The sequence below is a fragment of the Monodelphis domestica genome, chromosome 5 (assembly GCF_027887165.1).
Source record: "Monodelphis domestica isolate mMonDom1 chromosome 5, mMonDom1.pri, whole genome shotgun sequence".
In the NCBI taxonomy this organism is placed as follows: Eukaryota; Metazoa; Chordata; class Mammalia; order Didelphimorphia; family Didelphidae; genus Monodelphis; species Monodelphis domestica.
Genome location: NC_077231.1, coordinates 88,698,926 through 88,723,944, shown reverse-complemented (window position 1 = coordinate 88,723,944; position 25,019 = coordinate 88,698,926). Strand labels below are relative to the sequence as shown.

The following is a 25,019-nucleotide window of genomic DNA, read 5'->3' as shown; positions in this document are numbered from 1 at the left end:
TAATATTTGTCAGGTATTATGCTAGGATCTAGGCATACAAAGCCAAAAATAAAAACCATCTCAGACATCTCAATTTTATTCAATTAAGCCTCAGTATGACTCCAAGGATCTAAGCTTTAGATGGTTGATCATCCAAGAGATAAGGAACTTGCAAAGTGCAGCTGGTTTGGAAAAGAAGGTGATGTATCTATTTTGGAGTGTGATGGGTAGACCCTCAAGTCAAATTTCATAGGATCAGAGTCATAGAATTTCAGAATTGGAAGCATCCTCCAAGATCACTTACTAGTCCAAATCGTGCCTGAACAGAAATTCCCTTGACAGCATTCCCAGCAAATGAATAATCCTTTACTTGTAGACCTCTAGTGAGGGCAAATTTACTACCTCTTTAGGCTAACCATGCCACTTTTGGATAGCTTGTTTGGAAAGAAATTGGTCTCAATATTCCACCCATTCCTTTTCCCTTTCCTTTTCAAAGTTTATCTTTCAAAAGCATTTTTATTTTGCAGGGGGCATTTGTAGGACTCACTACAGGATTTGCCATTTCCCTTTGGGTTGGAATTGGAGCTCAGCTTTATCCTCCCCTTCCAGAGAGAAGTTTACCACTGAGCCTCATTATAGATGGTTGTAACTTAACTAACTTTAGTCAACAGAGGAACTGGACCCTGACTACAGGAGCATCATTTTCTCCAAATGCTTTTCAAGTTCACAATGAGGAAAGGTACTGAAATACATTTTACATTGTCACTTTAAAAAAACAACTGAGAGATGGGTAGAATACAGAAGATCATTTTGCTTTCGGGTTCACTAATGTACATTTTGGATTTTTGATTCTTGACTATGAATATACCCATATACTCTGCATTTCTACTCCTTCAGTTCTTTTTCTTAATGTGGATAGCATTCTTTCTCATAAATCCCTCAGAATTGTCCTGGATCATTGCATTGGTACTAGTAGCAAAGGTGATTACATATGATCATTCTACAATGTTTCAGTTTTTCTCTACAACATTCTTCTCTTGGTTCTGCTCATTTCATCCTGTATCAGTTCATGGAGGTCTTTCCAATTCATATAGAAATCAAGCAGTTCATCATTCCTTATAGCACAATAGTATTTTATCACCATCATATACAATAATTTGTTTAGCCATCCCCACATTGAGGGATGCCCCCTTATTTTCCAATTTTTTGCCTCTACAAAGAGTTGGGATATAAATATTTTTGTATAACCATTTTTTATTATCTCTTTGGGGTACAAACCTAGTAGTGGTATTGCTGGATCAAAGGGCATGCATTCTTTTCTTTTTATTTTTTTAAACCTTACGTTCTGTCTTGGAGTCAATACTGTGTATTGGCTCCAAGGCAGAAGAGCGGTAAGGGCTAGGCAATGGGGGTCAAGTGGCTTGCCCAGGGTCACACACCTGGGAAGTGTCTGAGGCCAGATTTGAACCTAGGACCTCCCATCTCTAGGCCTGGCTCTCAATCCACTGAACTACCCAGCTAGCTGCCCCCTATGCATTCTTTTAAAGACCTTTGGGTATAATTCCAAATTGCCTTCCACAATAGTCAAATCAATTCATAACTGCACCAACAATGCATTAGTACCCCAATTTTGCCACATTCCTTCCACCATTTATTATTTTTCTTGACTGTCATATTGGCCAATCTGCTAAGGGTGAGGTAGTACCTCAGAGTTGTTTTGATTTTCATTTCTCTAATCAGGAGAGATTTAGAACACTTTTTCCTGTGATTATTGATATTTTCATTTCTTCATCTGAAAACTGCCTATTCATATACCTTGACCATTTGTCAATTGGGAAATGGCTTGATTTCTTCTACATTTGACTTAGTTCCTTATAAATTTGAGGAATTAGACCTTTGTCAGAGATTTTTGTTATAAATTTATTTACCCAGTTGTTGCTTTTCTTCTAAATTTGGTGGCATTGGTTTTGTTTGTACAAACATTTTAAAAATTAATATAATTGAAATTATTCATTTTCCATCTTGCATTGTTCTCTGTCTCTTGCTTGGTCTTAAATTCTTTCCTTTCCCATAGATATGACAGGTATACTATTCTATTTTCACCTAGGTTTTTATATAATTTCCCTTTTTACATTTAAGTCATTTTCAATTTATCTTGGCATAGGGTCTGAGATGTTGATTCAAACCTAATTTTTGCCATACTGTTTTCCAATTTTCCCAGCATTTTTTGTCAGATAGTGGGTTCTTGCCCAAAAACTTGGGACCTTTTTGTTTACTGACCACTAGCTTGCTCAGGTCATTTACCCCAAGTCTATTCCATTGATCCACCCTTCTATCTCTTAACTGGTACCATATTATTTTGATGATCACTGCTTTATGATACATTTTAAGATCTGGTACTGCTAGGCCACCATCCTTCACATTTTTTTTATTAGTTCCCTTCATGGTATTCTTGATCTTTTGTTCTTGCAGATGAACTTTTTAATATTTTTTTCCTAATTCTATAAAATTTTTTGGTAGTTTTATAGGTATGGCTATTATTTTTTAATAGGAGGAGGTGATAGGAAAATCTATGGTCTCAATATATGTAAACACCTTGCAAAAATGTAAATCTCAATCCATTAATATCTGTCCAACCTATTTGACCCTGATCCATATATTTCTATAAGTCCCACCCATATATGAGAAATCAACTTATTTTTTAGCTTACAGATTAAAAGGTTAATTTAATTATTTTAATGAACAAAAATCTAATTTTCTCTTTTTTCTATCCCCCTTCACCAATGGAAAAAGGACCAGTGGAACAATGTTTTTAATTATTATTTTTTGTGTGTAGATTAATATTATAATGAAACATTGTCCATCTCTTTCTAGGACACCTCTGATGGATAACTGGTATTCCCTTTCATTCATGTACTTCAGCACTGTTGGAACATTGGTCACTGTATTTGTGGGAATAATTGCTAGCCTTCTAACAGGTACCTATTTCGATATTGCTTTTCTTTTGACATAACTTTTACATGACAATTTATGGCCAGTTGTATCAAGTATTCTTTATTATAGTTCTGGCAATAGAATATATAAAATTTTTCTTTATAAAATAGGGAATCTGAGAAATTCACTTCAATAATTAACATTTATTTTATATCCACTGTGTGGGGGGCATTGTGCTGGGTACACAGACACAAAAATATGTGCCCTCTAGAAGATTACATATTAAGTAATATGTACTTAGATATACAGAATATAATATAAACTATATGCAAAAAGAGCATATAATAATTTCACCTTCTGCATCACTATTCTCTTGATGCCATTTACTCAGTAATTTATAGTTACTTATATCAGTAATTTATAATTCCTTACATCATAATAGTTCTGTTAATAGAATATATGAATGATTCCCTTCAGTTTATAAATGAGGAACCTGAGAAAGTTGATGCCACTGCCTAGAAAAACATGAAAATAGTTCTTGCCCTCAAGAAGCTTGCATTCTACTTGAGGGAGCAACATAAACTGTAAAGGTTAAAATTATGGTTGAGAAATATATATTTATATATATTTACATATATATTTATATATATATATATATATATATATATTTAAGTGGTTGCCAAGGGAAATCCCAAATAATAAAATACACAAGTCAGCTGGAATTTTTTATGGTGCTTTAATTGATAGTTGAGGAGATTAAGGAGAAGGAAGAAGAAGGAGTAGGCTTTTTCTCTCCCTCTCCCCCTGCCTGATTAGTATCAGGCAGGGAGATCAGGAGATAAGGGAGTAAGGGTTTGGAGTATGAAGGAGGAAGGAATCAGCCTGACCTCAAAAGGGGCTCAGCTAAGATGCCTGAACCTGAAATCAGCTCCAGGGCAAAACTCACCACCCAACACTCCAAGATGTCGGAATGCTTAGCACGCTGCAAGCCAGAGTCGTCTCTCTGGGGAAAGAGAAGGAGAGAGGAAGTGACGTGCTTTATATAGACAGTTTTACATCACTTTCCTGCATCTCATCTGTACCAATGATGACTTAGCTTGACTTAGGACAGCTCAGAGGTCTATCCTTTTTTTGCACATGTCTGTTGAAGGTCATTTCCTCATATAATTAAATCTTGAGTTTGATACAGACCTTCCTAATCTTGTTAAACTAAGAAGGGTGGAGAATGTAGAGTTTCCAAGACCTGATTCTGTTATTTCCAAGTATCTCCATTATTATTGATCAGGAAATAGCTAAATCAGATCTTCTAAAGAATGGTCTCATTAGGGTGGAATAGTTTTAAAATTCACAATATCCAGATGAGTAAAATAGAAGTTATATGTTGTTGTCCTTCCTACTTGAAGAGGACCAAGATGACATTCCTGATATTTTTTGATTTATGCATAAATTAAATTTTAGTGAGGCAGTGTTGCCCACAATTGTCAACCTCACTCTACCAGAATCATCCAAGTCCAATGACAAGACAAAAGTCAAGATGGCTGGCAATGGTGTAAGCTGCAGTAGATGACCTTGGCTTTTTTTGATGTGTAACCAAGATCTGGCATTCCACAGCACCTGCTTCTGTCACTGTCATGGTAATTGGAATAAATTGTTCTTATTTTCCCTTTCTGCTGAGGAAAGTCTTCACAAGCCTGAGGCAGACATTTCTAACCTCAGACACTTCCTAGCTAAGTGACCCTGGGCAAGTTACTTAACCTCTAATTGTCTGATAAAAGGACCCACTGGAGAAGGAGATGGCAAACCACTACAGCATCTTTACCAAGAAAACTCCATAAAAAGCTAAGATCCATGGGCTCACAGAGTCAGACACAAATGAGTGACTACAACAAAGTATAGATGCAATATTATCAGTGTTTTATTATATTTTTATTTATTTTGTTAAATATGTTCCAATTACATTTAAGTTTGGTTGGGGCCACACACAGGAAAGTTGTAGGCTTCATGTGGCTCACTGACTATGTGTTTGACACAAATAATTGTCTTTTAAAAAATTTTAAAAATATTTCTCCATGTTTACATGATTCATTTTCTTTCCCTTCCCCCTCCCAGAGCCGATAAGCAATTCCACTGGGTTGTACAAATGTCAGATAATTAAGTCTTAAGGATTTACTTTTGGATCATTAATTCTAGAATTGTTTCACAGAGTAACTGCCAGTGAATTTTTTTTTCAAAAGTACAAACAATGGATCTTTTTTCAGGAGGAAGGAAACAGAGCATAGATGATAGATTCCTACTAACCAAAGAGGACTTTTTATCGAACTTTGACTTTTTCAAGAAGGTATGTTATTCTTTATCTTTCTTACAATAGGAGTGGATTGTGCTTTCCCCTGGAAATATAGTAGGAAAAAAGAGACAATGATTCTCTAATTTATGGGCTCTTTACCTTCTTTGTGTCTGGACCCCTTTGGCAGTCAGTTTGGTAAAGCCTGTGTGCTCCTTTTCAGATTCCTGTTTTTAAATGCATAAAAGACACAGGATTACAAGAGAAACTTATGTTGATGTACAGGTACCAAAATGTCAAAAAAAATGTTCACATACCCCCTGTTAAAAATTCCTGCCCTAATGAGATCTTCACAAACATTGTGCTCCAGTCAGAGTTATAGGTTATCCTCACACAAATATTAGTCAGTCAACAGCCATTTATTAATCACTTACCATGTGTCAGGCATTATTCTTAGCTCTGAGGATACAAAGAAAGAGAAAATATGGTTTGGACCCTCAAGGAGCCTTCATGCTATGTGCAAATGGCTATGTATACACAATATATATTGCATGTAGTATATATTTATGTGTGTATGGCTTAGAGTCAGTCAAACTATGATTGTCATTAACTTAACATTAACATGGTCCTCAACTTCCTCATCTGTTAAATGAAGAGTTTGGACTACATAATCTGAGGTCTCTTCTGGAACTAAGTTCTATGAAAATCCTTCAAATAGCCCAGAATAGTCATTGATAACATAATTTCCAAAGCAATGAGGTTTGATGATATATATCTGCTCTGTATTACCCCTTCTTTATACTAGGAAGCCAATTAAAAAAATTTTTTTTAATCCAAAGAAGATTTAAAACTGCTTAGTTGTATGTGTATATACCTCTCTTTTTCCTTCCCCTCACTCTGTCCCTCCATTCTATTATTAAACTTTACCTTTAATTCTTATCCTGGTAGGAAGTTAATTGAGTCCTTAAAGGCTCTACTTAATGGATTCCAATCTCTAATAGCTATGGGTCTAGTCCCAGATTTTTAAAAAAAAATTTCATTGGAGGATTAGCCTATTAGAGAGGCTCACACCAGAAATTTAGTCACCAAGTGAAGATTTTTGAAGATCACCACAATTCACGAAGACTACCTAGTAAAGCAGAGAAGGGTTGCAATCTGCCATAGGGAAGAGAGAACCTAGGCAGATGATGCCATCCAACTTGGGAATAATTACTATCAACTTTTCTTTTAGGAAAAACGAGTTTTAAGCCACCCACTTCATGAGATTGGAAATGGTGGCACTAAAATACGTCTGACTTCAATCAACCAACGAATCAATCAACATGAACTCTTTAAGGGATAACAACAGTTAAATCTCTGTTAGTGTGAATAATGAATCTATTCAGTGGTCACATTATTTGAATCTTCATTGTAGATTTCCACTGGATTGGAACCAATAAACATTATTACATATACTTATTAATTCAAATAATGCAAGTTTAGAAAATGTGTATTTTCAATAATTAAGACTGAGGCAGGAGTTTCAAGATATTGATATGCAAAGACAAATGTAAACCTGCTCTCAAGGGAGCTCTAGCCCTCAACCACTTCAAAACAAACTTTATAGATGATGATGAAAAAAACCAGAGGGTATGCTTTTGAGAAAACTTATACCAGGTAGATAAGCATTTATTAAATCCCTATCATGTGCCAGGCACTGTGTACAGTGCTTTTTAAAGGCAAAAACAAAACAGTTTCTGCCCTCCAGGATTTTACATTTTTGGGGTGTGTGGAAATTCAGAGTATACCCACATGTGGATTTTCAGCATTTAACTGGATTATGAAATATATATATGTGTGCATATATATATATATTCTTTATGTATTTAGGTAATTTAGGTAATTAATGCTTTAAAAAGTCATGATAGGATGAAGGGGAAACTGATTTTGGAGTTACAAGACTTGGGTTTGAGTCTCTGACAGTTCCTAGTGCTGAAAGAGGGACGATCTCTTTGGTGAGGCTCTCTGACCTGGACTTAGTTAATTTATTTATGCAATGTTTTCTACCTCCTTCCTACATTTCCCTCTTTTGTGGTAGAGGTTTCAACCCAAGAACTATGTGACAGTCTGGGAAGTTGCAGAGATTTCTCATCCACAACAGGGGAGAAATTTCAGGAGGCTTGAAACCTTGAAGACAAGAGATTCTGGGAGATGGATTGATCTCTCAGCCTTTAGATAGCAAAGGGGAAGTCTGATTTAAGACTGTGTCCTAAGCCAGAGACTCATCTCTCTCCTGATATCTGAACACCATTCCCCACAGATCCCAACTAGAAAGGGAAGAACCAGAGAAAAGATAAGAAGCAGCTCAACAAAATTTCTCACAGCTCCTGGTGCCCTGGGTCTGTACTTTTGCTTTGTTGTGGCCAAAGACCCAGGTCCCTCATATCTGAACCTCTTGGGGCTCAGGGCTGCCAAAGCCTGAATTCCCCCAAACTTTTTTTTGGGGGGAGATATAGTAGGCAGGGACTTCCTTTTCCCCCTCTTTCCTTTTAAACCCTAATCCCTTCAGCCATTTTCCTGGTTCCTCTGACTAACTATTTAGAAATAAAAGATTGTTACCCTTTTCCAACTTGCTCCAGAGTGAGTGAAAAGAATAACTAACTGAGGGAGAACTCAGACAATAGAGGGAAGTAGAGAGGCAGACTGGGTGGGAAGCCAAAGCTGAGGGAGGCTGAAAGGGGGGAAACATAGATTCTCTTCTCTCCCCCTCCTGTGACCTGCCCTGAGAGGGAGGGGATTCCATCTTCTCTCCCTCTCCTTTACCATCAGATGTACCCAGTATTACACTTTACTATCTCTACCCAATTGTAATAAAGCTTCTAAAGCTACTAACATCCTCATGACTTAAGAGTTAATTTTCTAAATGGTGACCACAACAATTCTTTATTGTTGACCACTCAATTTTAACTATTGTATTAGATAGGTGAAAATTATTTAACTGTACCGAGCCCTCAATTTCTTCATCTGTAAAATGAAGATATAATACCTACCTTATAGAGCTCTTGTGAGAAGAGTGCTTTCTTTGTAAACCTTGAAGCACAATAGAAATGTGAGCTATTATCATTACCATGAAACAAAAAATAAAATTGTCTTTTGGTGATTTTTAAATTAGTTGGATATAGCTTGAAATAATTTCAACATTTATTTCATTATGACTGGTACCATTTTGAATGTAGAAATTATCTGTTTACATTTAATAAATTGCTGCTGGGAACAGGTGGAGTGAGGCACCAAATCCTCCCCTAAGAGATCCATCTATCTTGAAGATGCACATATTTTTGGGCTCAGTTTAGTTCTGGGGGAGCCTAGACTCTAATGAGAGATTGGGCTTGCCTTTCTCTCACTCTTTGACTAGTTATATCCCTACTCTCATGGGAAAAAATTTACTTTATGTTTAAGTTTAGGTTTCAGCTCATGTTTAGATGTCTCCAAGGTGGGGGGGGGTAGGAAGATACTCAATGTACTTATTAAACATATATATGTATATGTATATCACAAAAATTCATAAATACAAAGTCACAAAACAAACTTACTGAGCCTTACGGAAAGATTCAAAGTGGGGAAGACAAAAGACTCAATTTCTCTTAGACAACTAGAAACAGCTAAACAAATTGTATATAAATGTAAGAATATTGCTCCATAATATAAGCTGAAAAAGGCAATTTCAGAGCATCCTGGGTAGTATGAAGTGATGCAGAATAAAGTGAACCATTCAGAAGAACAATTTGTACAAACACAAGAATGTTGATTTAAAAAAAAACAAAACTAATATTTCCAGTTCCAAATTCTTCCCCTCTTCCCTCCTCTGACCATTGAAAAAGCAAGGAAAATATAACTCATGAATAGTCTTGAAATAAACTTTCATATTAGCCATGAAATATAACAACATAAAGAAAAGTACCTTTGAAAGACCTGAGAATTCTGACCTAACAATGGCCAATTAAATTTGTGCAGGACCTATCATGAGGTATATTACCCATCCATTGACAGAAATGATACACAAGGTCTAGAGATGTTCATTTGTGGACATGGCCACTATTTAGATTCATTTTGCTCTACTTACTATATTTATATGACAAGGGTTATGGGGGGTGGTAGGGAGAGGTCAGAAAGGATAGTATTAGCAGTAATAATACCATAAAAAAGGATGATTTTAGTACTTTAAAAAATTCCACAGAAGAGAAGAGAAGGAACCATAAATGAGGACAATTTTGAAAGTAGTAGAAATTGTCACATATTTTTGGCAAAAAAAGTAATATGAAATGTAGATGTACAGTTACATAGAGAATCATTATGTTCTATTTTGTATAATGCTTTTATTTTGTTAAATTCAGAATAAAATAAAATTTAAAAGGAAAACCAGAAACATCTGTTTCTTACCAATTAGGATCAGTACTTAGCTCTTTAAAAGGTATACTGAACTTCACATTGCAAGACTTTAAAAAAAAAGTTTTTGTCATCTCAGTATTTTTCATGTCTTGGGGTGGGAGTGCTTGCACTTTAAAAAGATTCTTTAATAAATGACTTTTCTAAGGTAAAGAATTATACCAAAAAGCAAATATCCATTCCCTAATTGACTTTATGAATTGGGTTTTCATATTTCAGAGTTGATTTGAGCAAGGTATGCCCACATTCCTTCTGAGACATGAGCAAGGTTAAGAATGATTTTTGTTTAATGTGGCAGGAGAACATCATGACCTGTTCTTTACCAAAAAACTTTTGCCCAGTGGTAGGGCAGGTAACCAACAATTAATAAACAATTATTTGAGAGATTTTTGAAACCAAGTTCCTATTCTAGGTGCAAAGACAGAATATATTCAAAGACAAGAAATAAAATATTCCTTGTACCTCAAGATTTTTTCAGTATAGAAGGGAAATACTTGTACATTATAAGTGGATCTGAAATAATATAGGCAGAAGGAGAGGGCCTGACCTTCTGATATAAATGGTACATATTTTTTGTGGATATTCTATTACTGCATGTTGAAGTCTTCACATCAAACTGTAATATTTTATTTTTTTCCTAAATTACACGTAAAAAAATTTTTTTTAAATTTTGGGTCAAATTCTCTCCCCTTCTCTCCTCCCCTATCCATGAGACAGCCATTAATCTTATATTGCTTTTACATGTGCAGCAATGTAAAACATTTTACCATAGTAGTTGTTTTGTGGAAGAGAATTTGAATAAAAAACATGATGAAATAAAGTGAATCAATATATTTCAGTCTGCATTCAGATTCCTGTAAGATAGGAGAGACAGTCCACTTTGACTCTGAACAGACTAGCTGAAGAGAGAGTAGGGGAGAAGCAAGAAGAAAAAACTGGAAATTCCAGGAGAGAATCAGAAGCTTGGAGGTCCAACTGGTCACTCACTTCCAGCTAGTAGCCTGAGGAGGGAGGTGTATCTACTAGGCTGGGAAGAAGCTTATCTCTCTGGAGATCAACTCTCTTCTTCTGAACCCCAGATACCTCTCACTCTCAATAACAGCAATCTAAATTCATCAGTGGATTTTGTGGACTGGAGCTTTGAAGAGAATCATCTACAGATCCCTTCGAAGGATTTCCCCCTCTATCTCTCTCCTTTACCTGTCCCTGGACTCCTATATTTAAGTTATTTAGCTTAGGAGTAGGGACCAACAGGCAGCTGGCAAGAAGAGGGGTCAAGGCTGAGAAGCCTTGAACCCCTAGACTTTGGAGGGCCAGTTGTAGGGCTTCCTATTCATTCACTTCCCTGCTTGATACCCTTACCACTCCTTTCCTGTTTGAACCCCAATAAATCACCTATTACTGTAGATTTAGGTCTGGGCCAGTTTCTAACAATAGTAAAGGGGAAGATTTGGGGAGGGTCACACCTCTCCCCAAAAAGGGGGATTGACTTCTGGATCCCAGTGATCTGAGACTGCCAGACCCAAGGAATAAACATCTCTCCTTGGCAATGGAGTAGCCCTAAGATCCTAAGATCCCCTAAGAAGGGGACTGACAGTTGGTATCCTGGAGGAAAAAAGAGGCATAAGAATTCATCTTGCCTCTCAAGGATAGATTGGACCTCAAGGAGGACATTGTGTCATCTTACTAAGGCTTCCCCCTCTAGTCTCTTGTCCTCCATCTCCCAGAAACATTCTCTGAGGAGACATACTTCCTCTTTAAAGGAGACAGGACTTGGCTATCTCCCCTGAAAAGGAAGATAGGGGAAGAATAATCTCTTCACCCTCTCAACTGCATTCCTTCTCTCCATCATCCTTATTCCCCTTTAATCTCTATATTACATTCCAACACTTCTTTCTTTGGAGGTGGATGGCATTTTTCCTCACAAGACCCTGGGGATTGTCTTGGATCACTGAATTGCCAAGAATAGTTAAGTCATTACCAACTGGGCAACTTATAGTATTAAGTTCTAGAGTACTGAGATGTTAAACAACATAACTGGCATTGCACAGCTGGTGTGCATCAAAGATGACTCATAGGTCTTGACTGAGGCCAGCTTTGCGAATTTGCTTCTCATAAGCAAACTGTCTACAAAGTTAATACTAGATAATTTTGGGGGAAAGGCACTGGTAGCTGGTGGTTTCAGAAAAGACTTCATGTAGGAGGGAGTGTTTGAGTTGAGTTTCAATGGGCATTCAAAATCTAAGATGAGGGGAAGTAAATTCTGGTCATGGGGCACAGTCAGTTCAGAGGCACAGAAATGGAAGAGATAATATACATGTTCACCACATTATCCTTGGTGTAAGACAATACTCAATTTTGCCTTCCTAATAGAAATGACTGAGTTTTTCCTATTATGGAGGAGTTTCCTGGAATGCCACTATTTCATATAAGAAGAAAGTCAAGAGAAGAAAGACCCAAGAGTGTTAGGGCTAGAATGGAATCAAGGCTCAGGTATTTTCATGCTTTATGTGACTGTCTTCAAATGTCTAAGAAATGCTGGTTGATCTGCCAGTTCTAAAATAAAGAAACCAAATGGAGTATATCTCTAGAAATTAACACAATGCAATAGAAAACATGAAAAAAAACCCTTTAGAACATTACATCTATCTCATTCTGCTCTCTTTAGAATTAAATGCATCACTTGTATTTTTTTCTTACTCCTCCTTCCTGGGGATATATTTGCTACTTCCCATGGAGAACCAATGATTCACCAGCCTTCAACCACACAAAAATAGAGTATGTCATTTTGACAGAGGGAGAATTGTGCCCTTAATGATAGAAAACTCATCCCTTTTTATGGAGTCACCAAAATGTTGAGTAAATCAAGGCTTACCACAGTCTTCACAGAAATGAAGTTGTGTATTGCCTAAAAGATAATGGGAAGGCACAATGTGGGTATGAGCAAGCATTGATATATTACCAAGGAATTATGATAGGGAAGGAAGTGGTTAAAGGAAGGTATCAGTGGAAAAACTGAGGCAAAAAAATGATGAATGAAAGTGAAAGTGACTAAAAAAAATAAATCCTGGGAGTGGGAACATAACTTTTGGAGAGCCCATGGGCTCCACAGGTATTCCTCAACAGTCAAGAAATGCAGACACAGGAATCCTATGCAAGTTGAATAGTTCTTCCTTGAAGGATTTGAAGATATGGACATCTCTCCCTCAGGATGAGCAGGCATATTTGGGTCTGCATCATTGGAGAGAGTGCCCACATTGTAAGATTATAGATATATCAATGTATCAAAATAATCAAATCTGCTACTGTAAGTAGATACTGGAAGAAATCTACCCTTGTCCAGAGAAAAAACACTGAAGGAGGTGGAAGACTTGTAGACAGCTTCAGAGAAGAGAAATCAGGCATAAACTGTGAAGTAGAGTCATAATTTTATTTTCTACCTCTGGACTCTTCTCATCTTATCCTTAACTCATATTTCTCAGCCTGTAGCTGACATCTTCAAACCACAATGAACTCATCTCCATCACAACATGGTAATTTCCAATGCAGAAGTCCACATCTTGGCCTCTGATGTCAGTGATAGTTGAGAGACAAATCTTGACCAGCAGAAGTAGACACAGGATCCTTGAAGAATTCAGTTCCACTACTTTGAAACATCATTTACTTGCCCATTTTCCCTACCACAAATACTGAATATCCCTGTCAACATTGAAAGATAAATTTTCTGCACAGATGGTTGCTCTAAGGTCCAAATTCATGGGAAAAGACAGTTTCAGAGTTAGGGGGTCTTAGAAATTATCTGTACCAGTCTACACTTGACCCAGCACTTAGTACAATACCTGACACATGGCAATGCTTACTCAGTGTTTATTGACTGATTACTAGGAATCTTAGGGAAAGGAGCATAGAATAGGGGAAGAGTGATGGACTTGGTATCAGAAAACATCAATTGAAATCCTTGCTCTGACCCTATAGGTTCTTGGGCAATTGGTTTAACCTATCTGAGCCTCTTTTTCTTTCTGTAAAATAAGAGAGTAGGCCTAGATGATCTCTAAGGTCCCTTCCAGATTCAAATCTATGATCTTATGTCTTTCATAGGATTATGGACTAATGGTCATCCAATGTTTCAATAATTCAGTCTTCCAGTTCTTATGCAATTCAAATATCAATATGCATTTTGCATAATTGTAGGTGGGTATAGGAAGGAAACAAGCATTTATTAAATGCTTACTATGTGTCAGACTCTGTACTAAATGCTTTAGAAACAGTATCCCATTTTATCTTCACAACAACCTTGGGAGACAGATGCTATTATTATCTGCATTGTGCAGTTGAGGAAATGGAGGCAAATGGAGGTTAAGTGACTTGCTTAGGGTGACATATTCAGAAAGTTTCTGAAGCTGAATTCAAACTTTAATTTACATTTTTAAATTTAATTTAAAATTTTCTGATTCCAGACTTAGTGCTCTGTCCAATGAACCACTAATTGTCAGAGTATTCCTAATTTTATATATATGTATGTATACATATATATATGTATATTAGTCCTCTGGTTTTCTCATATCTCTGTGTCTAATTCACCAGAATCAATTGGTTAATCAGTGAGCATTTATTAAGCTTTTAACTATTTGTCAGACATAGCATGTATCTCAGGTTCTTCATTGACTTGGCATTAGTTATAAAAATCCATGTCAAAGCGCATTAAAAAGTGTCCTAAATCCCTCCTGATTAGAAAAATGCAAATAAAATAAAAAAAAATGCAAATTAAAAAACGTTAAGGTACCACCTCACATCTAGCAGATTGGCCATTATGACAGCAAAGTAAAGTAATAAATGTTGGAAGGGATGTGGCAAAATTTGGACACTAATACACTGCTGTTGGAGTTGTGAATTGATCCAACCATTCTGGGAAGCAATTTGGAAATATGCTCAAAGGGCTTTAAAAGACTTCCTGCCTTTTGATCCAGCATTACCACTGCTAGGTTTGTACTCCAAAGAGATAATAAAAAAAACCTACTTGTACAAAAAAACCAGCAAAAAAATTGGAAAATGAGGGGGTGTCCATTGATTGGGGAATGGCTGAACGATTTCTGGTATCTGTTAGTGATAGAATACTATTGTGCTCAAAGGAATAATGAACTGGAGGAATTCCACGTGAACTGGAAAGACCTCCAGGAATTGAGGCAGAGCAAAAGGAGCAGAACCAGGAGAACATTGTACACAGAGACTGATACACTGTGGCATATGCAACGATCCAGGACAATTCAGAGGGACTTATGAGAAAGATGCTATCCACATCCAGAGGAAGAACTGTGGGAGTAGAAACATAGAAGAAAAACAACTGCTTGATCACATGGTTTGATGGGAATATGATTGAGGATATAGACTCTAAGCAATCACTCTAGTACAAATAGTAATAATATGAAAACAGGTTTTGAACAATGATACATATAAAACCCAGTGGAATTGCTCATTGGCTATGGGAGGGCGGAGAAGAGGGAAAGAACATGAATCATATAACATTGGAAAAATATTAAAAATTAATTAATTAAATGAATTAAAAACAAACAAAAAATCTATGTCAGTGGGGCAGCTGTTTTGTTCAGTGGATAGAGAGCCAGACCTGGAAATGGGAGATCCTGGGTTCAAATCTGGCCTCAGACACTTCCTACCTGTGTACCCTGGGCAAGTCACTTAATCCCAATTGAATAAGCTTTACTCTTCTGCCTTGGAACTGATACTCAGTATACATTCTAAGAAAGAAGGTATAAAAAAATAATGTGAATTTGTTCCTTCCCTGAACAAGTTTATATTTTAACAGGGAGATATATATATATATATATATATACATATATATGTATATATATATATATATCTCACATATATTTTAAGTGTATACATAGTTTTTACCAAATGAATTCAATGTCATTTTGGGAAGGAGTGAAGTAGAAGCTGAGGGAAGAGGAGAAATGAAGTAAAGTTTGAAGAAGAAAGTGGAGAATCAGTGGAGCATTGAAGAAATCAGAGATTCCAAGAGATGGGGGAAGAGGAAGAAGTGGGTTTATCCAGAGTGAGGAGCCAGGGTAGAGGCTCAGGCATTATTTGTTGCATGTCTGTTTCATCCTAGTTTGCCTTAATAGGATTTGACCTCACTCAGTATTAAATGGGTGCCTGACAAGTGTGTAAACCAATTCTTTGTAAATTAAACAATGTTGGAAATGCTCTAATCCTAATTCAATTGCTCAAAGGATCTGCTTTGTAATTGGGCTCAAAACTGGGCCTCATAAGTGGGGCCTGATATACCTGTGGACCTACATTCTTTCTGTCATTTAAATTTATAAAAAAAAAAAACCCAGCAAAAATCCTTCTTCTTCAACTGAGTGGCCAAAGCTTTCATTTCCTTCTGGTTAGCTAGGGAAAGTTGAAGGACACCGCTCTCCTCACAGTGCCCCCCCTGCCCTGCACCAGGCATTTAAGCAGCTTCTTCATCTCCATTTCTGTCCATTTTGACATCCAGAAAGCCGGTAGGGTGGAGAGAGCAACCTCAGTGGAGTCTCGAGGGCACCGCAGACAGGGCTTCCCGATTCCATGCAAGCTTCTTCCCCACCCAGCCCTCTGAGCTCCCACACCAGTCTCCCTTAGCCCAGGAGGCATCCTACTCGGTGGACAGCTCCCTTCTGGATTCAGAAGGCTCCTGCCAGCTCACTTCGCATTCCCAGCACACAACACGGCATGAGTTTGTTGCAAAGGCAGAGACACTGAGCTCTGATAACCCAGGCCACCTCGGGGCCACCTGGAGTGGCTGGACTAACAGAGCCATAGAGCCCTTCCTGGTACGGACAGCCGCAGTACCCGGAGAGAAGGCGCTCCCGCGGCGAGAGAACAAAGTTTGCGCAGCTCAGCCATGGCCTCGAGCAGCCATCAAGAAATTGGTACCTTCGGGGTGTGGGACTATTTGGTTTTCGCGGGGATGCTGTTCATCTCCGCAGCCATAGGCGTGTACTATGCCTTCCGCAGAGGCGGCCAGCAGACCCCGAAAGACTTCATGATGGGTGGCCGGAAGATGACAGCGATGCCAGTGGCTCTGTCCCTCACCGCCAGTTTTATTTCAGCCATCGCTGTTCTGGGGACTCCCTCTGAGGTCTACCGCTTTGGGGCCATATTAAGTATATGGGCTTTCAGCTACGTCTTAGTGGTCATTATCACTGCCGAGGTTTTCCTCCCAGTCTTTTACAAGTTGGAAATTACCAGTACCCACGAGGTAAGGAGACATCTCTGCACACTGCGCTTCTTTCTGGGTTTGAGGAAAGTGTAGAAAAAAGCTAATCGCACTTAATTTTTCACTTTATACCTGGAAAAGGTGTTAGAGGTCACCTGGCCCAACCCTTCTCAAACCATGGGCAAACCAGAGCAAACTCTGGTCTACAAGAGTGACTTGCTCAAGGTCATACAAGTGGCAAGTAGCATAAGTCTTCTTACCTCCAGTCTGAACCTTTCTTATGCCCCCTCTGCTGCCTTCCCATATATCAGAAGCCATTCCCTTTCCTTCTTAACCATCTTGTGGTCAACCTTGTTGTTTCAGTGGGAAGTAATTTGTTGTGATTGTTTGTTTTAATGAGCTCTGCAAATCTCCTGTCCCTTGAAACATGAACTTTTGTTCTGGGGACATCATACCGCACTGGCATCAGAGTCAGAGTGGACTGTGCAAATACAATCCCTATTCCATTTTTGTGAGGAGAAGAGAACTGGGCTGGGTGTGCAGAGAGGTGGTCTTTGGCCTAAATTTCCTCATTCTGGCTTCCACAAGAAAATGAAGCACTGAGTCACTAGTGCTAGTCTCAACAGTGGCAACCTGTGCCTCCCCTGTGAAGCCAGTTCCTACCTAAACACCTACTGACTTCTTCCGTTTTCTGTGAAAAGAGGAGTGAGAAAAATTACCCTGCTCTCACCTTATAGCTGCACAAAGGTAGTATGACTCACTGGATAGGCATATTCAGGAAGATGGGGGTTCAAGCCTTGCCTCTGACTGTGAGCTCTTCCATTAGACTGTGAGCTATTTGAGAGTGGAGGCTGACTTTTGCCTTTCTTTTCATTAGGAGAACTTAGCACAGTCTGCTACTTAGAGGTCTTCCCCCCACCCCCCAATTTTTAATTGTTTTGCAAAATACACATCCATGTTGCTTATCATTGTAAGAGCAAAGTCATACATAACCAAAACCCCAAAATAAAACCAAAAATACACTGATCTGGAGGTTGATTCCAACAGTTTCTTCTCTGGAGGTGGATAGCATTCCCCATGCTAAATCCTTCTGGATTGTCCCAGATCATTGCATTGCTGAAAGTAGCCATGTTTTCACAGATAATCATCATCCAATATTACTCTTACTGTGTACAATGTTCTTCCAGTTCTGCTGATTTTGCTCTTCATCTGTTCTCTCTGATTTCCCAGCTATTTCTGAAATCATCCTGCTTATCATTTCTTAGAGCAAAATAAATAGTATTCCATCACCAGCATATACCACAATTTGTTCATGCATTCCCCCTATTGATGGACACTCCCACAGAGGTCTTAATAAATGCTTATTGCATGATGAAATTATTAGTTGTGTGACCCTGAGCAAGTAATTTAATATCTCAATGTTTCCAAGCTTCTCTCTAAGACATGAAGTTGCAGAGATATCTAATTTCATCAGCGAAGGCAGTGTTTGCACTTGTGGTTTCCTCCTTTGATGAAATCATGGGTCTGGACACACACACACACACACACACACACACACACACACACAAGCAAATGTCTCAAATTGAGAAAGGACTTTTAGAAAAATGTTTTTGCAAATTTCTTTTTTGGTAATTTTTGTGTATGCTATATTATTTTGCTGGAAGATAAAGAAGAATTGAGGTTGTGTATTGCCTAAAGAACAATGGGAAAGCACAATGTGGGTATGAGCAAGGATTGATATATTACCAAGGAATTATGATAGGGAAGGAAGTGGTTAAAGGAAGGTATCAGTGGAAAAATTGAGGCCAAAAATGATGAATGAAAAAGCAAAAGTGACCAAAAAAAGTTGTACTGGGATTGGTAACATAACTTTTGGAGTGTGGATGAGCTCAACTGGTATTCCCTGAGAGTCAAGAAATATAGACACAGGTATCCTAGGCAAGTTTAATAATACTTTCATGAAGGATTTGAAGATATGGACATCTCTCCCTCAGGATGGGCAGGCATGTTTTGGTTTGCATCACTGGAAAGGTACCCACATTGTGAAATTATAGATACATCAAAGTACCAAAAATAATCAGAAATCTGCCACTGTAAGTAGTTACCAGTAAAAATCTACCCTTGTCCAGAGAAAAGACATTGGAAGAGGTAGAAGACTTGTAGACAGCTTCAGAGAAGAGAACTCTTAGGCATAAACTGTTAAGTAGGGTCATAATTTTATTTTCCACCTCTGGACTCTTCTCATCTTATCCTTAACTCATATTTCTCAGCCTGTAGCTGACATCTTCAAACCACAATGAACTCATCTCCATCACAACATGGTAATTTCCAATGCAGACGTCCACATTTTGGTTTCTGATGTCTGTGATAGTTGAGAGGCAAATCTTTTTTTTTTTAATTTTTAATTTTTTAATTTCAATTTAAAAATTTTATTTAGTCAATTTAGAACATTATTCCTTGCTTACAAGAATCATATTCTTTCCCTCCCTCTCCTTCCCCACCCTTCCCATAGCCCATGTGCAATTCCATTGGGTATTACATGTGTCCCTGATCAGAACCCATTTCCATGTTGTTGATGCTTACACTAGGATATTCATTTAGAGTCTACATCCCCAGTCATATCCCCCCTTGACCCATGTAATCAAGCAGTTGTTTTTCTTTGGTGTTTCTACTCCCACCATTTTCCCTCTGGATGTGGATAGTGTTCTTTCTCATAGATCCCTCTGAGTTGTTCAGGATCACTGCATTGCCACCAATGGAGAAGTCCATCACATTGGATTGCACCACAGTCTATCAGTTTGTGTGTATAATGTTCTCCTGGTTTTGTTCCTGGGAGGCAAATCTTGACCAGCAGAAGTAGACACAGGATCCTTGAAGAATTCAGTTCCACTGCTTTGAAACATCATTTACTTGTCCATTTTCCTTACCACAAATACTGAATATCCCTGTCAATATTGAAAAGAAAGAGAAAATTTCTGCACAAATGGTTGCTCTAAGGTCCAAATTCATGGGAAAAGACAGTCTCAGAGTTAGGAGGGACCTCAGAAATTATCTGTTCCAGTCTGTACCTGACCCAGCACTTAGTACAATGCCTGACACATGGCAATACTTACTCAGTGTTTATTGACTGACTACCAGGAATCTTAGGGAAGGGAGCATAGAATAGGGGAAGAGTGATGGACTTGGTATCAGAAAACATCAATTGAAATTCTTGCTCTGACCCTATAGGTTCTTGGGCAATTGGTTTAACCTATCTGGGTCTTTCTTTCTCCTCCTCTAAAATGAACGAATAGGACTAGATGATCCCTTCCAACTTCAAATCCATGATCTTAGGTCTTTCATAGGATTATGGACTAATGGTCATCCAATGTTTCAATAATTCAGTCTTCCAGTTCTTATGCAATTCAAATATCAATATGCATTTTGCATAATTGTAGGTGGGTATAGGAAGGAAACAAGCATTTATTAAATGCTTACTATGTGTCAGACTCTGTACTAAATGTTTTAGAAACAGTATCCCATTTTATCTTCACAACAACCTTGGGAGACAGATGCTATTATTATCTGCATTGTGCAGTTGAGGAAATGGAGGCAAATGGAGGTTAAGTGACTTGCTTAGGGTGACATATTCAGAAAGTTTCTGAAGCTGAATTTAAACTAATTTTTCTGATTCCAGACTTAGTGCTCTGTCCAATGAACCACTTAATTGTCAGAGTATTCCTAGTTTTACATATATATATATATATATTATTAGTAGTAGTAGTACTCTGGTTTTCTCCTATCTCTGTGTCTGATTCACCAGAATCAATCAAATCAATCAGTCCATCAGTGAGCATTTATTAAGCATTTAACAATTTGTCAGGCATAGCATGTATCTCAGGGTCTTCATTGACGTGATATTAGTTACAAAAATCTATGTCAGTGGGGCAGCTGGTTTGTTCAGTGGATAGAGAGCCAGACCTGGAAATGGGAGATCCTGGGTTCAAATCTGGCCTCAGACACTTCCTACCTGTATACCCTGGGCAAGTCACTTAATCCCAATTGAATAAGCTTTACTCTTCTGCCTTGGAACTGATATTCAGTATACATTCTAAGAAAGAAGGTATAAAAAAATAATGTGAATTTGTTCCTTCCCTTATATTTTAACAGGGAGACATATATATATATATATATATATATATATATATATATATATCTCACATATATTTTAAGTGTATACATAATTTTTACCAAATGAATTCAATGTCATTTTGGGAAGGAGTAAAGTAGAAGCTGAGGGAGGAGGGGAAATGAAGTAAAGTTTGAAGAAGAAAGTGGAGAATCAGTGGAGCATTGAAGAAATCAGAGATTCCAAGAGATGGGGGAAGAGGAAGAAGTGGGTTTATCCAGAGTGAGGAGCCAGGGTAGAGGCTCAGGCATTATTTATTGCATGTCTGTTTCATCCTAGTTTGCCTTAATAGGATTTGACCTCACTCAGTATTAAATGGGTGCCTGACAAATGTGTAAACCAATTCTTTGTAAATTAAACAATGTTGGAAATGCTCTAATCCTAATTCAATTGCTCAAAGGATCTGCTTTGTAATTGGGCTCAAAACTGGGCCTCATAAGTGGGGCCTGACATACCTGTGGACCTACATTCTTTCTGTCATTTAAATTTATAAAAAAAAAAAAAAACCCAGCAAAAATCCTTCTTCCTCAACTGAGTGGCCAAAGCTTTCATTTCCTTCTGGTTAGCTAGGGAAAGTTGAAGGACACCGCTCTCCTCACAGTGCCCCCCCTGCCCTGCACCAGGCATTTAAGCAGCTCCTTCATCTCCATTTCTGTCCATTTTGACATCCAGAAAGCCGGTAGGGTGGAGAGAGCAACCTCAGTGGAATCTCGAGGGCGCCGCAGACAGGGCTTCCCGATTCCATGCAAGCTTCTTCCCCACCCAGCCCTCTGAGCTCCCACACCAGTCTCCCTTAGCCCAGGAGGCATCCTACTCGGTGGACAGCTCCCTTCTGGATTCAGAAGGCTCCTGCCAGCTCACTTCGCATTCCCAGCACACAACACGGCATGAGTTTGTTGCAAAGGCAGAGACACTGAGCTCTGATAACCCAGGCCACCTCGGGGCCACCTGGAGTGGCTGGACTAACAGAGCCATAGAGCCCTTCCTGGTACGGACAGCCGCAGTACCCGGAGCGAAGGCGCTCCCGGGGCGACGTGGGCTCTATCTATTTGACGAGAGAAGAAAGTTTGCGCAGCTCAGCCATGGCCTCGAGCAGCCATCAAGAAACTGGTACCTTCGGGGTGTGGGACTATTTGGTTTTCGCGGGGATGCTGTTCATCTCCGCAGCCATAGGCGTGTACTACGCCTTCCACAGAGGCGGCCAGCAGACCCCGAAAGACTTCATGATGGGTGGCCGGAAGATGACAGCGATGCCAGTGGCTCTGTCCCTCACCGCCAGTTTTATTTCAGCCATCACTGTTCTGGGGACTCCCTCTGAGGTCTACCGCTTTGGGGCCATATTAAGCATATGGGCTTTCAGCTACGTCTTAGTGGTCATTATCACTGCCGAGGTTTTCCTCCCAGTCTTTTACAAGTTGGAAATTACCAGTACCCACGAGGTAAGGAGACATATCTGCACACTGCGCTTCTTTCTGGGTTTGAGGAAAGTGTAGAAAAAAGCTAATCGCACTTAATTTTTCACTTTATACCTGGAAAAGGTGTTAGAGGTCACCTGGCCCAACCCTTCTCAAACCATGGGCAAACCAGAGCAAACTCTGGTCTACAAGAGTGACTTGCTCAAGGTCATACAAGTGGCAAGTGGCATAAGTCTTCTTACCTCCAGTCTGAACCTTTCTTATGCCCCCTCTGTTGCCTTCCCATATATCAGAAGCCATTCCCTTTCCTTCTTAACCATCTTGTGGTCAACCTTGTTGTTTCAGTGGGAAGTAATTTGTTGTGATTGTTTGTTTTAATGAGCTCTGCAAATCTCCTGTCCCTTGAAACATGAACTTTTGTTCTGGGGACATCATACCGCACTGGCATCAGAGTCAGAGTGGACTGTGCAAATACAATCCCTATTCCATTTTTGTGAGGAGAAGAGAACTGGGCTGGGTGTGCAGAGAGGTGGTCTTTGGCCTAAATTTCCTCATTCTGGCTTCCACAAGAAAATGAAGCACTGAGTCACTAGTGCTAGTCTCAACAGTGGCAACCTGTGCCTCCCCTGTGAAGCCAGTTCCTACATAAACACCTACTGACTTCTTCCGTTTTCTGTGAAAAGAGGAGTGAGAAAAATTACTCTGCGGGAAGATGGGGGTTCAAGCCTTGTCTCTGACTGTGAGCTCTTCCATTAGACTGTGAGCTATTTGAGAGTGGAGGCTGACTTTTGCCTTTCTTTTCATTAGGAGAACTTAGCACAGTCTGCTACTTAGAGGTCTTCCCCCCCCCCCCAATTTTTAATTGTTTTGCAAAATACACATCCATGTTGCTTATCATTGTAAGAGCAAAGTCATACATAACCAAAACCCCAAAATAAAACCAAAAATACACTGATCTGGAGGTTGATTCCAACAGTTTCTTCTCTGGAGGTGGATAGCATTCCCCATGCTAAATCCTTCTGGATTGTCCCAGATCATTGCATTGCTGAAAGTAGCCATGTTTTCACAGATAATCATCATCCAATATTACTCTTACTGTGTACAATGTTCTTCCAGTTCTGCTGATTTTGCTCTTCATCTGTTCTCTCTGATTTCCCAGCTATTTCTGAAATCATCCTGCTTATCATTTCTTAGAGCAAAATAAATAGTATTCCATCACCAGCATATACCACAATTTGTTCATGCATTCCCCCTATTGATGGACACCCCCACAGAGGTCTTAATAAATGCTTATTGCATGATGAAATTATTAGTTGTGTGACCCTGAGCAAGTAATTTAATATCTCAATGTTTCCAAGCTTCTCTCTAAGACATGAAGTTGCAGAGATATCTAATTTCATCAGCGAAGGCAGTGTTTGCACTTGTGGTTTCCTCCTTTGATGAAATCATGGGTCTGGACACACACACACACACACACACACACACACACACACACACACACACACACACACAAGCAAATGTCCCAAATTGAGAAAGGACTTTAGAAAAATGTTTTTGCAAATTTCTTTTTTGGTAATTTTTGTGTATGCTATATTATTTTGCTGGAAGGTACACTCTGCAAGTTTGGGACTTTGTTTTCTCTACTTTTTAAAATCTTCCCCAGGGTCTTCTATAGTGCTTTACATATAGCATCAAAGAATTTTTGACCTGAAAGGAATCCCAGCAGCATAAAAATTATACATTTATGAGTTCACTGATTTCTAGTACCTAGCTGATACTTAATCACTTGTCTGTTGGATTTAGATAAAACACAGGAATTAGGTAGAGAAAAAGGAACAAAGGGCTTCTGAAAGTGATTTCAGGAAACTCTTACTTCCCCAGTGATGGGGCAAAACATAATTTGAAGTCCTTAGGAAGAATCACCTATTCATTAATCATGTTTTTATTAAGCATTTCCTTTATGCAAGATACTCACTAGGGATGTAAAGATGAAACTGAAAACATTTCTTAAGGCTCTCCCTAGACCTTCCTTATCCCTTAAAATAAAGACCCCTCCAACCCTGATGTGATAGTAACATTACCTTTTATGTTTAAATCATGTGCCCATTTGGAGCTTGACTTGGCATTCCAAGTCTCTCTCCCCATTTTATGCCAGATTAGTTTCTAATTTTCCCAACAGTTTTTGTCAAATAGTGGATCTTTGGGTATATCAAACACTAGACTATTGTGCTCATTTCTACCTTCTTCATCTCTTACTGAATACTTTGAAACTCAACAGTGTGTTCTGCTTCATGCCACATGCCAATTAAGGAGTTAGTGACTCTAAAGCACTCAGTGTTTCCTTTAGATCAGAGAATGAACGGACAATTTAATAGTGAGTTTTGTTCAGGTGCTTTGGGAAGCAGTGTGATTCACTGGAAAGGGTCCTAGATTTGAATCTAGTGGAATCTGGTTCAATTCCTGGAATATGTACCTACAAGCTTAGCTGGTGCTTGGGGTCAGGGTGGAAAGAACTAGGGAGGCTAAAGTAGAAAACTCCTTACTACTCCTGTTGGATTAAGCATGGCAAGAGAGCATCATAATGTCATGGAAAATGCA

General features: G+C 38.7%; 3 protein-coding genes across 3 annotated transcripts in view; all 3 read left to right on the top strand.

The window, feature by feature from the left end:
• Window positions 1-8,341, top strand: part of LOC100020659 (sodium-coupled monocarboxylate transporter 1-like) — a 40,744-nt gene extending 32,403 nt beyond the window's left edge. The window contains exons 12-15 of the mRNA XM_003341973.4: window positions 507-718; window positions 2,854-2,957; window positions 5,172-5,251; window positions 6,426-8,341. Of these exons, the coding sequence (XP_003342021.1) occupies window positions 507-718; window positions 2,854-2,957; window positions 5,172-5,251; window positions 6,426-6,536 (507 nt within the window). The 3' untranslated portion in view covers window positions 6,537-8,341. The remainder of the gene's footprint in view (window positions 1-506; window positions 719-2,853; window positions 2,958-5,171; window positions 5,252-6,425) is intronic.
• Window positions 8,342-16,141: 7,800 nt separating this feature from the next.
• LOC130454530 (sodium-coupled monocarboxylate transporter 1-like) lies at window positions 16,142-18,303 on the top strand. The gene has a single exon (XM_056798757.1). It carries the CDS (start codon window positions 16,524-16,526, stop codon window positions 16,932-16,934), a length of 411 nt encoding a protein of 136 aa, XP_056654735.1. The 5' UTR covers window positions 16,142-16,523; the 3' UTR covers window positions 16,935-18,303.
• A 3,233-nt stretch (window positions 18,304-21,536) lies between these two features.
• LOC100020632 (sodium-coupled monocarboxylate transporter 1-like) overlaps window positions 21,537-25,019 on the top strand; it is a 51,668-nt gene continuing 48,185 nt past the window's right edge. Inside the window, exon 1 of the mRNA XM_007503305.3 lies at window positions 21,537-22,445. Within this exon, the coding sequence (XP_007503367.1) occupies window positions 22,089-22,445 (357 nt within the window). The 5' untranslated portion in view covers window positions 21,537-22,088. The remainder of the gene's footprint in view (window positions 22,446-25,019) is intronic.